Consider the following 14,877-nt stretch of genomic DNA (forward strand, 5'->3'; position numbering starts at 1 on the left):
ACTCTCTCGCCGGGCGTCGGCCCCCCACGAAGCGGGAGCGCCCATCGTGTGCCACTCGCGAAGAGCGGCTGCGAGGGAGCACTGCAGCACGGAGAGTGAGGAGGAGGGCGCGGGATAGGCGGAGCTCGCCACGCGTGGCCCTGCGGCCGCGGGACAAATACACTGGGAACCTCGAGGCAAGCAGCCTCGCTTCAGGCGCCCCAGTGCCAGGGTGCGCGGCGGGAGACCCAGCTGCGCGGGCCCAGCGTCCCCTTCCTCCGAGGTAGGGGGAGGAGAAGATCGCAGACGGCTGAAGAAGGCAATGATGACGCTTCTGCCCCCCCCCCAAGCCTGTCCCGTCGTGACGCCACGGCGAAGCTCGCAGGCGCAGCAGCTCCTGGCGCCTGTTGTATCCGGTTGGTGCCTTTTCTCTCTTTCCCCCTCCTCCCTCCCCCCGTCTCTTCTTCCCTCCCGTCCGCCCACCTTTCTTAGAGCCGCCGTAGCTGTGCGCACGCCTGCTCCGCCTCTTGCGTGTCTGGTCGGCAGCGCCTCCGCTCTCTCCGGCTGCCCCATGAAGCGATGGCAGCGGCCAACTTCGGCAAGATCCAGATAGGAATCTACGTGGAGATCAAGCGCAGCGATGGTCAGTGGGGGTTGGCCGGCGGTAGGGGCCTGTGGGAGCGGGCGCAGCCCGTGGCCGGGTACCGCCGCCCCAGTGCGCAGCGGGGATCGGGGAGGGGGCTGCTTGCGGAGCCCATTGTGTGCGTGGGGTCAGGGAGGGGCCGGGTCTGGCTCGCGCTGCGATTGTCAGGAGAGCGCTCGTGCTCGGCGGTGGAGGGCGGTTGCGAGCGGCAGCCGTTGGGGACGGGGAGGCTGCGGCAGCGCTGGGAGGAGGCAGGGAGGGGCGGCGGCAGGGGTAGAGGGTTGAAATGTGGGGGGAGAAAGGTGAGGTGAACGAGAGGGGGACGCGTGAGGGAAGTTTGGATGGGCTGGGCTGGGAGGGGAGGGGAGGGGAGGGGAGGGGAGAGGTCAGGTCAGGTCAGGTCAGGTCAGGTCAGGTCTGAGATGGGTAACGAGACGCGTGGGGTGTGTCTGGATGGGGGCGATGAGGTGATGGGGGGAGGAGAGCCTGGGGAATCTTTAGCATGGAGGTGGGAGGGGATTAGATGACGGAGGGAGGAAGGGGCTTTAATATAAAGAAATAACTCTGTTTTCTCTGGCATACGAGCTGTGTTCTCAAAAAATTACACTACAGTATGCACTGACAGAAATGCCTTTGAACACTTCCATCACGTGACAGAAAGCTTGATGGTATTATTTCACATGTTCTTTATGATTAAAATATAAGAAGAGTGCTTGCTGTTTATGCCTGAGTTGTTATTTTTCTGTTGGGGATCCAGTGTTTGTCATCTTGCCCAGCATCTCCTGGCAGGAGCATGTATGTTGCTGTCTAGGAATACACATGAATAAAGGATGTGTGTGTGTCACATTTAGTGTGCTAACTGTATTTTGTCTGGATGGGGAGAACTGAATTGGGAAGTTCACTAACTGAAAGGCAGGTCACTTGGGACTTCCACTCTTTAATTTGAGTGGGAATATGTCATCTGTTCCTGGCCTCTGTGAGATCTATGAAACCTACTAAACCAGGGTAGGGTTCTGCTCATATTTTCTTGAAAGTCTTTTATTTTCTTCAGTGTTCAGGAGCTTGCTAAAGAATAATCAAATGATTTTAATGGAAGAAAGACACGGAGGTCAAAAGCACTGAAGTTAGCATGGTTTTGTCATGAGGCAAGAAATGAGCAGCAAGTCTTCATGCAGCTATGTCTCATAGTACAGTTCAACCCTACAATAAAAATCAAATGCTCAGTGTTAGCTGGATGCTGTATTAAACCTAACCCCTCAATTTGTGCTTAATGGCTTGTGTGTCATGTGAAGAATCTGATAGGTCTTGCAGTTATTTGCATAACTCCTGCAGATCTCTGAGGTTTCAGAAAACCTCACTGTAGTAGTTTGGAAAACTATTTTTCTGAGGCCTGTGTCAACTTCTAATACATGTTACTGACTGTTTTATATATCTTTTGGAAAATAAGGGATGAGAATGCTTTGCTGCATTTTTCACGTTGCAGGGTTCTTCTCTCTTCTAAAATCCAAAGTGAGAACAGTAGCTTAAACATAATACTTATTTTCATTACTGTTAACGATTCACATATTTTGCTGTATCACTTACATATGCGATGCAGCATATTAAATATATTACACATCAGTAATATACTAGGAGGATGTTTTTACAACAGTTGTGCAAACCATTGAGCATTTTTGTTAGCTTGGTCTTTGTGTGAGCAACTACAGTGTCGTACCAAGGTTAGTGGGTTCCGGCTATTGTGATGTTTGCTTGTTTTCCATTGAGACTGGTGGAAGATATATCCCTAGGTATGCAAAAAGGAACATTTTGAGACAAATATCGAAGTATAGCCCACACTAGATTGCATTTAGATTGCTTTGCCTTTCAGAAGGTGGGTTACCAACCTGGGCTGTGGTTGCACAGGCAATCAAGATTGGTTTGTCTGTTTCTAACAAGTGGAGTGTGCCTCTGTCAGCTGTGTTGTTCCTACAAACTTTCTCTCCCATCCACTGTAGTCAATATGTTTTTTTTTTTTTTCTCCAGATTATTTAATGCATTAATTGCATTAAATTAGCAAACTTGTGGATGTGATAGGTTTCCTCAGCATTAGTGAGTTCAAATGACTCTCAGAGGGTCTGTGACCCCAAAAGTATCAGTGTGTAGGAAATGTATGGCTGGGATGAAGTGTGAAGTTTGATCTCCTTCAACAACCGTGAGCTACCTGGATCTGCTGAACTCAGACCTGTATCCCAGGTAGAATCAGGGCTGTGTATCATACCAGCTACCCTAGGTTGAAAGCACAATTAAAGCTGTTTAAGAATCTTGAGAAAGCAGTTTGTTGGTCAGTCTGGGCTTTTTTTCACATTGTCTTGTCCATAGGAAGTATTTTTTTTAAAAACTAAATGTTGTTTTGAGAGGTAAGTATAATAGTTCATTAAAATTTCCTTACTTAAGTGTTTTATTTGCTGAATAAAATAGGTTTACTTTGTTAATGGGGTCTTTTTGCACTTTTTCCCATCTGTCCATAAGTATGCTAAATGCTTTTCTGAATACAGAGCTTTATTAATTCCAGATAAGTATTTTATTTTATTTTTTTTAAATAAAAAGAAGAAATAGGAGAATAACATTTTTGGTAAAACATCACTGGTAAAATTTGTACTTGTTCACTACAACAAAATTGCAAAGAGATGTAAAACAAAATAAATGTGAGAACAAGACCAGAACATTCTGGAAATAAAAGTGACATATATTACATTTTTGAGGACTGACGCTGCAAAGTTGCTTGCTGTGTATCTGTTTTTTCTCAGTGGGTAAACATTGGTATAAACGTTGTCTAGAGTTACAGATAATATTTCCAGTTATAATTACATGGGATAACTTGTTATATTCATGTAATATAAAAGCATATTTAGGTGGTCAGCTAGTTTGGCTTTTAATAATAATTTCTGATACTGAAATTTACTACTTATTTCAGTATAATTCATGTATGTTTCTTGAAATATGCCTTGATAGTCTGCCTTGGAAACAGGAACTCATTCATTTTAGGTTGTGAATTGCTAACAATGGACTACATTTCCAGTCTTGAAAAATGTGCCTTATCACACAGAAGAGCTAGAGCACTAGAGAGTGGGCCAGAACATAGCTGCAAGACCAGCTGTAAGAGTTTCATTCTGTCCAGATGTTCCTTTTTGAGGAATTCCCTCTACTAAAATAATAATAGCCCACTGCTTTGCAAGTGAACTTATACCCATATCTCCACTTCTTGTGCATTATCCAATTAATAATGACAAAGACCTACATAATCATTTGGAAAAATAACATCTCACTTTTTTTTTTTTTCATTAGTTCAGTCTTTTGCTGAAATAGGATAAATCAGTCTTACGCCCTACAGACCTTTAGTAAGCTGATTGGTATTTTTTCTTTACATTTCCAGTCCAGTCATGTTCTGTCATTTTCTTCCTCAGGCTGAAGCACTGGAACAGGTTGCCCAGAGAAGTTGTGGATGCCCCATCCCTGGAAATGTTCAAGGCCAGGTTGGATGGGGCTTTGGGCAACCTGATCTAGTGGGAGATGTCCCTGCCCATGTCTGGGGTTTGGAACTAAATGATCTTAAAGGTCTCTTCCAAACCAAACCTTTCTATGAGTCTATGATCCTATTCTCTCTGTCTTTGCAAATTTGAAATGCTACCTAGAAGAACAGAGAAATTAATTATATATTTGCTCATTTGGAAAGGGGAGGGGGGAATACAGATGGGATTAACCATCAAATGGTGTTAAAAAGAAAGATCACGAGCTTGTGTTCTTGTATTACGGGAAAGAAATGAACTTGAGAACTGTCAGTGTTATAAAGAGAAAACTTAAAAATGATAAAGGAGAATAAACTAGGAACAGTTATCACATGGAACGTGTTACCAGAGGACATGGATGCTGGAAGCCTAGCAGAATTTTAAAGAGGATGTTTGTATGGATGGTAGATTAAATTAATAATAGATGTAAATTAAAAAATTTACACCTGCAATTGTAAAAGGTAGTTTCTGTTCTACCTGAGTTTGTAGTTTAAATAACCTCCAACTGATGGGAGACAGGAAGAAATCTTGTCTGAGGCTGTGTTATTTTGTAATTGCCTCTTAGGAATTTTTTTCACTTGTCTCTGAAGCAGCTGGAACTGGTCATGGTCGAAGACAATCCATCTAGTCCAAAAAACTACTGGCAGCTCCTCTCTTTATAGGCTTGCCAAAACATCATCATAACTCTTTAACCTTCAAAAATAAAGGAGACTATTTTTTTTTTTTTTGTAACAGTAAGGGCTGTGAGGGTTGTGTTTTGTTTTGTTTTGTTTTCTTTAAAGCTCAATGTAGGTGAAATTGATGTTTGTTGATGTTGAGAGGTCTATACCATCCTTTGTGTTTTGGGTAATCCCATATGACGATCTTGACATTTACATGCAGCTCCCAATAGCAACAATGATTTTATAGTAAGATAGAAGGTATAATGACACTATGAAAATTCTGTTCAGGATCGGGTAGTCACCCTATTTTACAAGCTCTTGAGGGTATATTTAAATGGTAATGTGCTTTTTATTCATTCCTTTGGTGACATATATCTGTTCTTTCCCTGTGATTAAGACTTTTTTTGTTACCACATTTAAATCATTTGACCTCATTACCTAATCCCTATGTAAGCCATACTGGTACAATGTGTCTTTGTCTTTCCCTAATGGCCAGATCACACACAGGGCATCAAGTCCTCAAGTTTGCTATTTTTGGTAGAACTAATGGGACCAACGTTTAGACTTACTACAGTGTAGGTTCTCATCTTATTCCATCCAGAATTTCTGGGCACTGTTCCTTAGAGAAGTTTTGACCAGGAGGATGTGTTAAGTTTACTGTGTCATTTTTAAAACGGCTTTATAAGCATTCAGCTCATGATATGCGATAAGTAGATTTTCACTGTAACTTGCTGTTTATGAGGTATTTATGTAGGCCTTCTGTATTTTGTATCAATAGCTCTATTGTGGTTTAACCCTGGTAGGCAGCTAAGTACCACACAGCTGCTATATTTGGTCTAGCACACCCCACACTCCAGTCAAATGTGTTGTCATCTCAAATCCTTTGTGCCTGGCCTGGTTTCAGCGGGCATAGAGTTAATTTTCTTCATAGAATCTGCTATGGTGCTGTGTTTTGGATTTAGGATGAGAATAATGTCGATACCACGCTGATGGTTTAGTTGTTGCAGAGCAGTGCTTACACTAAGTCAAGGACTTATCATGTTCTCATACTGCTCTGCCAATGCACAAGAAGCTGGGAGGGGACGGAACCAGGACATCTGACCCAAACTGGCTAAATGGATATTCGATACCATATGACGTCATGCTGAACAATTAATATGGGGAGGCTGGCCAGAGTGGAGGGGAACCGTTGCTTAGGGAGGTGTTATATATGGAGTAGTAATTCGTATAGAGAAAATGGTTGATATTAATAAAGAAGGGGGAGATTTGGGAATGTGGCCATGGGGGTTGGAAAACCCCGTGACTGAGATAACATTAGACTCTTAACGACGAGGCCATCAGGAATATAAGAGTTTAGAGGGAACAAAGAAAGGTGATTCAGGAGACTCCATGCAGTCTGGGGTTTCTTGTTCTCCAGCCATTAAGGCATGGATGTTTCTGGGTGTTTGCTGTTGTTGTTACATTCAAAGTTGTTTGACCAATGAAAAGTTGTTTTGAAAAGAACTGCTGTGGAGAGAAGGGTATAAGAGGGGAGCCTGCCCTCAAGAAAGAAGAAGAGGAAGAAAAAAAAAAAGAGGCAACACGATGAAGTTACATCAATAAAGAAGCAGGAAAAAGAAGTGAAGAGGAACAGGCTGGGAGAATGGAGACCTGGATGGGTACAGGCACGTTGATTGCCTCATGAAGATAGGTTCGGCCAAACTCAGCAAACTGCTCAGAGAAGCTTGTACAGAAAGTCGCTGGAAATAGGCGCACTGGAGCTGGAGAGAAGCTCGAGCTGAGAGAAGTGGACCCGTGCACACAACTGCCTCTCACTGGTAAGCAGTTGTGCATTATGGGGAATCATACGTCCTTAGAAACAAAGACTGTCCTGGTAACCTTACAGCTTATTCTCTGTCATAAATTAGACCACGCCAATTTTCTGGTCCATTAGGTATATTTATTAATTGAGTAAGCAGATACAAGCAAAACAGCGCTGGGCGGCTGGGGAGTCTCCGCTCCACCACGGCACGCAACTTCCCCTTTCCAGTGTTGCTGTTTTATAGCATTGAAGTTCCGGCTTGTCGAGACTTGTTGACCTGTCGAGACCTGTTGACTTGTTGAGACCTGTCGACTTGTCGAGACTTGTTCTGAGGCTGCGCAGTCTGTTGTTGGGGGTCGTTATTCTTCCTCCAGTGATCACGCGTTGTGCTTGTGTTCAGGTGGGGGCAAAACAAGATGTCTTGCGGTGGATGGGTGGTATCTTACAGAATCTTTGTTTTAACAAGGATGTTTACCCAACCCCCCTTCCCCATTTGTCCCCATGTTACAATGCCGTGAGTTGTGAAACCTTATCTCCTCAGTAGATTCTTTAAATTCTCAAGGACAATGAACAAACCCCTACTAATTTATCACAATCCCTCCTTTTTCTTTTTCTAACATATTTTGTTCATTGAATTTTTGCAATATTTGCTTGCTGAGCATCAAAGTTTCTGCGTTGTCCTCCTCCTGCTCAAGAGATTCATACTTAGCACGCACAAGCATAAGATAAGCAGCTTCTAATCGACATTTCACAATTGCAATTACTCGATTGAATATACACGGTCCAAAAGTCAGTGTTAATATAAGTAACAACAAGGGCCCCGCTATGGTTGATAGCAGGGTAGTAAGCCAAGGTGAGTAATTAAACCAGGATTCATACCAATTCTGACGAGCCTCATTTTCCCTTTTGCATTTTTCTAATCCTTCCCACAATTTAGTCCTGCACCTGCAGCCCCGAGGCCATTAAAGTGGCTAAGGTGATGGCCGTAATAGGCTCCCTCTTTACCAGATGGTATTCAGCCACTGTGTGATGGGTATACATATACTCTTCAGTGTGGTATAGAATCCTTGGTATAATGACCACCTGTACACAAAAATCATGAGATGTGCTAAACAATTTTAAAGATAGGCAAGGAGTGACTACCAATGATGAACATACCCACCTAGTGTTATTTGCAGAAATTAACCATTTGTGTGTTTGGTCCATTTTTTATTTATTTATTTATTTTTTTTCAGTGGCATGGCACATATCATTTTTATCTCTTGGAACTGTGCCGATACATCTACCTTTTCCCGTAACTTGAGTCAAAGTTATCCCGATTTCCTGACCCCAACTGCACTTGGAAGGATTTGACTTGTTTGAATATTCAGACCTCCCCATATCTCCTATAGCTTCATAATATGGTGGCTTAACACTTACACATAGCCAGCACCCTTCAGTTATCTCAGAATTAGTTTGATTTAGTACCTGGAAACTAGCATTTATAACTTTCCACATACTACTCTTGGGTACAACCCCTTTCTTTATTCACAATGCTTGGAAGCAGTGTGGGAAAGGATAACTCTGTCGACTTATTAGAAAACACTGTAGTAGGTTGGGCAGTCCCCGGTATCTTTACAGTCTGGACAACCAAACCTTCCCCTATTAACTCTTTATTAGTCCCAACTGCCTTGGAAGTCTTGGGTTTTTCCTTCTTTATTAGTATGAGTCCTCCCCTATCTGTTCCGTGTTCTTAAAATCTGACATTTTTCCTAGTACCCATCTAGTATCGTCCGAGTTTGTTATATTTATATATAGAACCTTGCAAATTTCCTTATTTCTGTGGAAGGTTCCTGTATACCCTATACCATGCCTTCGCCACCTGTAATAGAGATCCAATTGTCGGTTACAACCTTGCAGCCCATATCCCACTTGTAAGAATTTATCACGACCAGCCCCGAGTGTCCAGTCTGTAGCAATGGTTTCACACCCCCGGTATGCACAATAATACAAGTTCAGGCATTTACAGTACCCCTTTCCCGGGTTAGAACTTGGGCAGAAATAAAATCCCATATATTCCCAGCACTGGGGCCTCGAGATCAGCTGACATAGTGTAGAAGTAAAGCTTGGCCCCCTCAATGTTATCTGGGTTGCAATAACCTGTTCGATCTCTTTAAGTCGATCTTCGAATCGACTTAAAGTCCATTTAAAAGGTTGGTGGGGGTGGTGTTGAGTCGCTATGCAGGATGAAATCACTGCGAGAACCCCCAAATACCGATAGGAATGGCTGAGGCCCATTTCTTTCCCCACTTATTCACTCCTCTGCCTCACTTGTCAGTTGGGTTGCAGCCAACTACGAGGTTTTAGTTCTTCTCGGCAGCAGTAGTGTTCTTCAGGGCAGAGCCTCTACCTTAACCCACGGTACCTATCGAGTTCGTCGCAATGTGAGCTTCAGGTCTTTGTTTCCTGAAGCGATCTCCCACTTCTCGTCACAGATGGGTCCTTTAACACGGCTGGCATGTGTCCATCCTTTCTCCGCAGTCTGGACGACTGTTTCTGTAGTAAGCAAAACAACATAGGGGCCTTCCCCATCGTGGTGTTAAAAAAGTCTCTTTCCAAGTCCTAATTAGAATTGAGGGTGATCAAGTGGTAATTCCAAGTCATAGGGCATACCATATAGCATTTCAAAAGGAGAAATTCCTACATCAGTTCTGGGCTGCATCCATATGTTTAACAGTGCAAGGGGTAAGCATTTTACCCAAGAAGCCTTAGTTTCCAGCATAAGTTTTGTTAGTTGTTTCTTAATTTCACCATTCATTCGCTCTAGCTTTCCAGAAGAGGAGGGGTGCCAAGGGCTGTGAAAGTCCCACTCAATCCTTCTTTAATCCTTGCAGTAAAGCTTTACACCCATTCAGTCACGTGGTCAATTAGGACAAACAAGTAACTCAGTAAAGTCTACCTGTATACTTTGGAAAGGTCAAAGCCCTGGCTCCCGTCCCCCTCTAGATAGGTTACAGAAGACCTTTTTATTTACCCTTTTGACATATAGTATATCCTCTGCATGTGTGCTTCCCTAAAGTATATATTCCTACACAGACATGCTTTCTTAGAACATCACACATTGCTTGCACCTCCCAATGACTCTTCTGATGTAAAACAGTTAATATTTGCCTCATTATCACTTTATTCAGCATTTCTCTCCCATCAGGGAGTATCGATTTTCCACATATTTGTAATTGCTCCAAAATCTTTTTTAGAATTTACCCAAATAGATAGATGGCCCTGTAAACCCCTGAGGTAAAATTGTCCACCTATATTGTTGCTTCCGCCCCCATTTCAGGGTCTTTCCAGTCAGAGGTGAATATACGTTTGCTCTCAGGGCCTGAGAGCACTCCATTAATAACACTGTTATTCCAGTCTAACAATTTACTATTTGAATGCCCAATTTCATCATCAAATCCCTTCCCAACAAGTTAGTTTCCGCTTTGGATACATAGAATAATTGCCCAGTGATCATTTTATCCCCTGGTCTCAGCTTGGTATCCCCCAAAAGTGGCACTGTTATCCCAGTCCCTTCTACCCCCATCACATTTAGGGTTTCATTAGTTAATTTAATCCCTGATACTTTACAAGTCAGTAACGACTTAGCTGCCCCAGTGTATTGGGTTTGATGGCAAGGTTCGGGGGGGGGGGGGGGGTGAGGGGTGTGGGGGTGGGAAACTGCAGTGGCAGCCCCCGTGAGAAAAACCCAGAAACCTCCCCGTGGTAGATAAGGGACAATTTCATCTGGCCCCAAAGGGGCCCACTGCTGCCCAGAGCCAAGCCATGAGCAATACAGTCAGTGCTTCTGTGAGAGCACATCCACAAAAACAAACAAACAAAGAAACAAACAAAGAAACGAACAAAAACCTGCTGCTCAACGGCAGTTGGGAGAGTGAGAAACCCCCCCCCGCAGACACCAAAGTCAGTGCAGAAGGAGGGGGAGGAGGTGCTCCAGGCACTGGAGCCGAAGCCCCCCTGCGGCCGCTGGAGAGGCCCCTGGTGGAGCAGGCTGTTCCCCCCTCCCCGATGCTTGGGAAACTGAACAAACACCACAGCAAATATGCAAATATACCAAAACTTCTAGACTGTTACTTAGATAATGCCTACATCACCTTTCCCTGCTCATTCAATTTCAAACAGCTCTGTTAAATATTACATGCCACACCTTTAACATCTTCAGCAACCCTTTGAACACTTCCTTTATCTTTCTCCAGCCTGTACTTTTCTAATACCAGCACCAAAGGCTCAGTCAGAGTCCAACTTAATTCCATACCTTTTCCCTCCAAGATACTGAAACAACATATCAATCAATATACCATATTTCATCCCATTTTTCTTCTTTCCACAAAAACAACATTGACTGTAATATGGTGTTATAATTAATAGTTCCATTTAGGGGCCACTCCGCTCCATCCTCTAGTTTATAAAGTGGCCACCATTGATTACAATATTTGATAAGAGTTCTTTTACTTTCTGTACCCTCTCCAATGTGTTAGTATACATCCTAGAGGGCTTTTCCTTGGGATTTCTTTGCTTTGAACTTTTCCTGTTGTAATCTACAGTGGTTAATATTCCACTGTTTTCCTAGAAGCTCTTTACTAGTCAATCCCAATCCCTCCAAAATCCACAATATATAGATACACAAATAAAATCAGACCACTGTAAATTAACTGCCTCTTGACAATTACACTGAGGACATTTAAACCTGATGAGCCGATGATATGCCTGGGCAAATTTTGTTCCCTTAGACATACACCTCAATGGCAGTCCTTATATTTACATATTTACATATTTACATATTTACATATGTATAAAAGAACACTTTAACAAAAAATGCCCGGGCTTTTATATATACAATATACAATGTACAGTTATTATTCCAGTTAGAATTATTCCTCAGCAGCTGCAAACATTATGCCAGTTGCCATTAAAGCTCGCTTACCCTCCTCCTGTCCTTTTCTTAAAATCTCGGACATCCCCGGAGTTAATGGGGATGGCCACATATTCCATTCCTGGCTGGGGTCCCCCCATCTCTATTTCTCGTAGGGGATATAATCTCTGTCGAGGAGCCAGTTCTCTGTTTCTAGCTCGGCTCCTAGTTGTGGGTCCCCACGGCTCCTGATCAGAGTCTGACTCCGAATCACTATGTCCATTCAGAGCGGGAACCGTGGGCTCGGGGGGAGGACTATAGGGCGGAGGTATTATCGGAGTTTCCAGATCTTCTCTCCTCTTATTGCACCCCTCTTTTTCCTTTAGAGGATATAAGCACGTCCTCGTGTCTGTGTTTATCCAGAGGTGCGCATATTCACTTTCCTCTAAGCTGTAAGGTTCCTTCGAGTTTACATAAATATTTAGGGCCTGGCATATCCAGTCTTCGAAGGAGCCAAACGGGGGCCAGAAAACACTGTCCCCTTTAATGGGTTTATTGCCCCACACTTCCACACAATAATGAATCATTTTAATTTTACTCTTTCCCTGCCTAGAAGGGGAATCATTCCAATTTTTAATCATTATTCCTAGAGGACTATCGGGGGGAATGGAGGACATATCCTTACCACTATTTCCCCCACCCATGGAACCAGAAAGCTTACTCTTTTTCTGGCCCATCTTCCAGAGTGCCCTCACACACACACACACACACACACTCCCCCTTTTCGTGGCCCAGTCCCTTGCGGGATGTGGGAACCGCACTACCGAGGGGTCCGCTCTCGCTTCGTCCGCAATTGGACGTCTCAGTTGTCACACTCTGGGAAACCCAACCCCAACCGAACGGAACACCGGCCTATTGTTTTTTACTCACTCCTCCTCTGAGTCTTCGTTCGGTCTTCGTGCACAAAGGTTGCCTAAGGTTTACCGGTTTTATTTGCTTGTATCCAATTTAGGGTTCGTCGGTAAAAGGTCCCGAGTGAGGCCTGCGTTCTCAGAGGCCGCCGAACTCGGCGGGGCGCCTCCCCTGAAATGCGCCTCAGTCTGATGCCTTTATCCGAGTCACGGCACCAAATTGTCATAAATTAGACCACGCCAATTTTCTGGTCCATTAGGTATATTTATTAATTGAGTAAGCAGATACAAGCAAAACAGCGCTGGGCGGCTGGGGAGTCTCCGCTCCACCACGGCACGCAACTTCCCCTTTCCAGTGTTGCTGTTTTATAGCATCGAAGTTCCGGCTTGTCGAGACTTGTTGACCTGTCAAGACCTGTTGACTTGTCGAGACCTGTCGCCTTGTCGCCTTGTCGAGACTTGTTCTGAGGCTGTGCAGTCTGTTGTTGGGGGTCGTTATTCTTCCTCCAGTGATCACGCGTTGTGCTTGTGTTCAGGTGGGGGCAAAACAAGATGTCTTGCGGTGGATGGGTGGTATCTTACAGAATCTTTGTTTTAACAAGGATGTTTACCCAACCCCCCTTCCCCATTTGTCCCCATGTTACAATGCCGTGAGTTGTGAAACCTTATCTCCTCAGTAGATTCTTTAAATTCTCAAGGACAATGAACAAACCCCTACTAATTTATCACATTCTCCTTATTAACAATCGGACAGTTTATGAGCCTGAAATATGGGACCAAACTGAGGTCAAGGTGTGGGACTCTGCAACTAAAAATGGCAAGGTTGCAGTGGGATTGCTCAGCACCTGGTGAGCAGTCTCTGAGGCCTTAAAGAGCCATGTGGAGCCACAGTCAGAAGCATGTGGTTTGCCAGATAGTGAGGAAGCTGCGGGCTCCTTTACTGATCCGACTGCTACGCCATCGCCATCGGCCCCTCTGCTGCTACAGCCATCGAAGGCTTTTGCTGTTATGCCCCCTGCTGACCTGAACGTGCCTTTTGACCCAGGCCTATTGGCCTTGAAAAGGAGATGGATATGCTTTTCTTCAATCTGGGAAGAACGGGATACATAAGGCCCAACGAATGGAAAATGGAGACTGTTAAGTCATGGAACTTAAAGGATTGTTTGTTACCTTTCCTGATTGTGCATATGTATAGGCATACTCGGGTTTAGTATGTAAAGCAATGTTCTGTATATTTAGAATGTTTGATGTTTGTGTGTGCATGTTGGTGGAGCGTAGACTCCCCGCACACCCAGTGCTGTTTACTTGCCTTTTATACCTTTTAGAAATATTTGTTTTATAAATACTACAAAATTCAGATTGAGTTGAGACCTCATTTATAACAGAGGGGATGGGCATTGTTCAGCGGGTGGTAAACAATTGCATTTTGCATCACTTACTTTGAACATTATCTTATTATTATTATTATTATCATTATTATTATTATTTACATTCATTTTCTGTCCTATTAAACTGTCTTTATCTCAACTCATGAGCTTTTACTTTTTTTCCTCCAGATTATCTCCCCCATCCCACTGGCGGGGGGATGTGAGCAAATGGCTGTGGTACTTTGCTGCTTACTGGAGTAAACCACAACAGTCATTTTGGTGCGCAACTTGGGGCACAAAGGGTTGGGATAACAATAGATCTAACCAAAACGTGTTAAAACAAAATTGTTATAAGCATTAGACAAGATTAATATTTGCTAATCACAGTGCTGATTTTTTTAAATCTCAGGTCTGCTGTCTGTTTTCCAAATTGTTTTGTATAGCATATTATTTACTGTATGTATTCCCTGTCACGCTTTTTATCATTTCTGGGGGCTGATTTAAGGTTATTATTTTGACATATTGTGTAACATTGGCTTATGATATGATAAAATTGCTGGTTCTTTATAGCTTACAATGATGCATGCCCACATCTGGTGAAGATGTCTTCACCAGGCCATGTTCAACCTGGTGAGGCTCACTTGGGTGCAGTCCATACAACTATGCAACTTCCCAGTCAAGTATTAAAGATGACAAGCAACCTAGCAATCAACACATCATGACTGAGCAAACTCACATCAACAGCTCATGCTGCCCACCTTCTCCCACAGCTCCCAAGGTCCTACCTGCTTATCATACCCAAGTGATGGTTTCGGTGACCTCATGTCAGTATCCGCCCACAGAGCAGTGCTTACACTAAGCCAAGGACATTTCAGCTTCTCACGCTGTTCTGCCAGTGGGCAGGCTGAGGGTGCAGCAGGAGCTGTGAGGGTACAGACCCAGGACAGCAGACCCAAACTGGCCAAGGGGGTATTCCATACCATCTGACGTCATGCTAAACAATATATAGGGGTGGCTAGCCGGGGTGGGGGGGTCGGCTGCTTGGGAATAGGCTGGGTATTGGTCAGAGGGTGGTGAG

At 43.8% G+C, this 14,877-nt stretch overlaps 1 protein-coding gene across 14 annotated transcripts in view; it reads left to right on the top strand.

Annotated features, from left to right (window-relative positions):
• Positions 1–252: 252 nt before the first annotated feature.
• LOC137846960 (kinesin-like protein KIF2A) overlaps positions 253–14,877 on the top strand; it is a 170,854-nt gene continuing 156,229 nt past the window's right edge. For 10 of the 14 annotated variants that reach the window (XR_011090678.1, XR_011090677.1, XR_011090679.1 and 7 more), the window contains exon 1: positions 278–395. Coding sequence is in view for 11 of the 14 variants with exons in the window: in XM_068665084.1 (XP_068521185.1) it covers positions 302–395 (94 nt within the window). In the remaining 3 variants the exon portion in view is untranslated. Of the gene's footprint in view, positions 623–14,877 lie in introns of all 14 variants that reach the window. The other 4 variants (XM_068665087.1, XM_068665091.1, XM_068665093.1 and 1 more) reach the window with 2 other exon arrangements.

The sequence above is a fragment of the Anas acuta genome, chromosome W (genome assembly GCF_963932015.1).
Source record: "Anas acuta chromosome W, bAnaAcu1.1, whole genome shotgun sequence".
Classification (NCBI taxonomy): domain Eukaryota; kingdom Metazoa; phylum Chordata; class Aves; order Anseriformes; family Anatidae; genus Anas; species Anas acuta.